Source organism: Silurus aristotelis (genome assembly GCF_946808225.1).
Source record: "Silurus aristotelis genome assembly, chromosome: 11".
Classification (NCBI taxonomy): domain Eukaryota; kingdom Metazoa; phylum Chordata; class Actinopteri; order Siluriformes; family Siluridae; genus Silurus; species Silurus aristotelis.
Window position 1 is genome coordinate 977,461 of NC_139584.1, and position 2,500 is coordinate 979,960.

General features: G+C 39.4%; 3 protein-coding genes across 3 annotated transcripts in view; 1 reads left to right on the forward strand and 2 right to left on the reverse strand.

The window, feature by feature from the left end:
* doc2g (double C2-like domains, gamma) overlaps positions 1 to 939 on the forward strand; it is a 33,820-nt gene extending 32,881 nt beyond the window's left edge. The window contains exon 11 of the mRNA XM_083555017.1: positions 1 to 939. This exon is cut by the window's left edge and continues 1,915 nt beyond it. The gene's annotated coding sequence lies outside the window, so the exon portion shown is untranslated.
* The window catches only part of LOC310733618 (N-acetyllactosaminide beta-1,3-N-acetylglucosaminyltransferase 3-like), a 387,738-nt gene that overhangs the window by 237,840 nt on the left and 147,398 nt on the right, over positions 1 to 2,500 (reverse strand). The window lies entirely within an intron of this gene.
* The window catches only part of serping1 (serpin peptidase inhibitor, clade G (C1 inhibitor), member 1), a 13,017-nt gene continuing 11,494 nt past the window's right edge, over positions 978 to 2,500 (reverse strand). Inside the window, exons 9-10 of the mRNA XM_083554938.1 lie at positions 2,344 to 2,500; positions 978 to 1,347 (exon numbers count right to left, since the gene is read on the reverse strand). The exon at positions 2,344 to 2,500 is cut by the window's right edge and continues 66 nt beyond it. Of these exons, the coding sequence (XP_083411064.1) occupies positions 1,091 to 1,347; positions 2,344 to 2,500 (414 nt within the window). The 3' untranslated portion in view covers positions 978 to 1,090. The remainder of the gene's footprint in view (positions 1,348 to 2,343) is intronic.

Consider the following 2,500-nt stretch of genomic DNA (forward strand, 5'->3'; position numbering starts at 1 on the left):
ACAACTCATAAATCAGTAAAACCCATACCAGACTGATCCACCAAAGACTTTGCCCATTCAAAAACACAACACCTGCAGAGCTCCACCACCAATTTTCCAGCCTCTAAAGTGTACAGACACCAACAAATTCACTTGGTTTGTGGTTTCATTCCAGATCTCCATCTCTCCACAACTCTGGATTTTGTGCAGATCATCGGTGAGAAACTCTGTTTTCAGGTCTAAAGTTTATCTTTTCAATGTACATTTAAATTCCAAAAGATCTGCATGCAGATGTTACGTATAGCCTACTGAAAACTTCATCCACCAAGAGTCCAGCGATGCTGGAGATTATGCAAGCTGGATTTTTTTCTGCAAGCCTTCTGTCTTTACTTTGCGAAGTTCCTGAGATGAAAACTAATGCAGGGTGTTCCATGTGTCTGAGCGAATTCAGCAAATATTCAGGCCCCGCCCACAGATTCATTTTATTCATGTTATTTGTAAGCAGTATGACGCAATAGCACCTCCTACTGGTCTGAGGAAAAAAATATGTTGCAAAAGCATTTTCTTTTGGTTTACGTGTAGATGTGGCCAGTGACATATGCAAAAAATCGATGTAGGTTATGTTTGTTTATTTCCAATCGTTATAAATATAAATATATTAAATGAAGATGAATAAGATGATTGCTGCATGCCGATATGCGTCATGTGCTCCATTTAATGTTACATCACATAAACCAAAGTAGCTGTATAACCGCTATCTTTATTTATTTGTTTATTTATTTGTTTGTTTGTTTGAACAGGGGTGTTTTTTTAGGTCCCCAGTCTTTTTCAAACACTCATGTGTCCTGAAAAACTGTCTCTATGGAATGTGTACTGTGACTGCATCCGTGTGGTCAGTCTTTGTAACTGCATCTCAAAAATATATGAATAATAATAATGATAATAATAATAATAATAATACTAATAAAACAAACTGTGATGCAATTAAACTCTGGCACTTTGATAGATTGGTAAAATTTATTGCATTGCAGTAGTAGATGAGGATGAAGATGATACACGTTTGTTGTGTAAATCCTCAGCTAACGAAACAAGCGAAAGCTCTGTGTTAGTTTTACTTCTCGGGATAAAGAACTTTGCCTATGAACAGCGGGATGCTGATCTCCTCGTTCCACAGGATCAGGATAAAGGGCCTCATGGCACTGAAGCTGCTGAAGGACCGTGAAAATGACAAGCTGCTGGCGGCCGCAGCTTCCACTCCTTTCTCAGTGAGGGACAGGAAAGCACGATGACGAGCTTCATTCAGGGGAATGGGACTGCTCTGATCAAACATTCCACACAGGTTAGGGTCATCAAATAAACTTGGTGGCACTGAAGAGATGAATAGATAGATAGATAGATAGATAGATAGATAGATAGATAGATAGATAGATAGATAGATAGATAGATAGATAGATAGATAGATAGATAGATAGAAAAATACATTGAGTGGGAAAGATAGTTATTATAATAATAATAATAATAATAATAATAATAATAATAATATAGTTTCTGTACAGATTCTGCATTTATACATAATAATAAAATAATGAACATAATTTAAGAAATCAGAAAATTAGCAGGCCCCAGCTACCTGAACTCCTCCACCTTCTCCACCTCTTCTCCCTGCAACTGCACCTCTCCACTGCCCCCCCTCTCAATCACACACATGTACTCTGTCTTACTTCTACTGACTTTTATTCTCCTTCTCTCCAGCGTGTACCTCCACCTTTCCAGGATCTTCTCCACCTGCTCCCTACTCTCACCACAAATCACAATATCATCCACAAACATCATAGTCCACAGAGACTCCTGTCTGACCTCGTCCTTCAACCTGTCCATCACCACTGCAAACAGGAAAGGGCTCAGAGCCTTGATGCAGTCCCACTCTTTCCCATAACTTCATGGTGTGACTGATCAACTTTATTCCCCTGTAGTTACTGCAGGTCTGCACATCTCCCTTATTCTTAAAGATCGGTACCAGCACACACCTTCTCCATTCCTCAGGCATCTTCTTATCTTCCAAAATCCTGTTGAACAATCTTGTTAAAAACTCCACTGCATCTCTCCTAAACATCTCCACGCATCTACCGATATGTTATCTGGTCAAACCGACTTTCCACTCTTCATCCTTTTAATCGCTGCTCTCACTTCCTCCTTACTAATCCTATCTACATCCTGCGTCACATCTCCACACCATCAAACTTTATAAAATATATTTATTTATTATATGCATTAAATCTTATATAGTCTGCTTAGTGTGTGTGTGTGTGTGTGTGTGTGTGTGTGTGTGTGTGTGTGATATGAATGTATTATGAAATATCTGACCTAGTTTCTTGAGAAGCTGGGAGAGATCAGTGTTCACTAGGAGCTTCACTTTGGGCAGTAAGACCTCAGAGATGGTAGGGACGATAGAGGACATCTCCTTCACCATCATTTGGATGTTATTCTCAGTCAGCGCTGCCTCCATGTCCTTCAGCCCTTT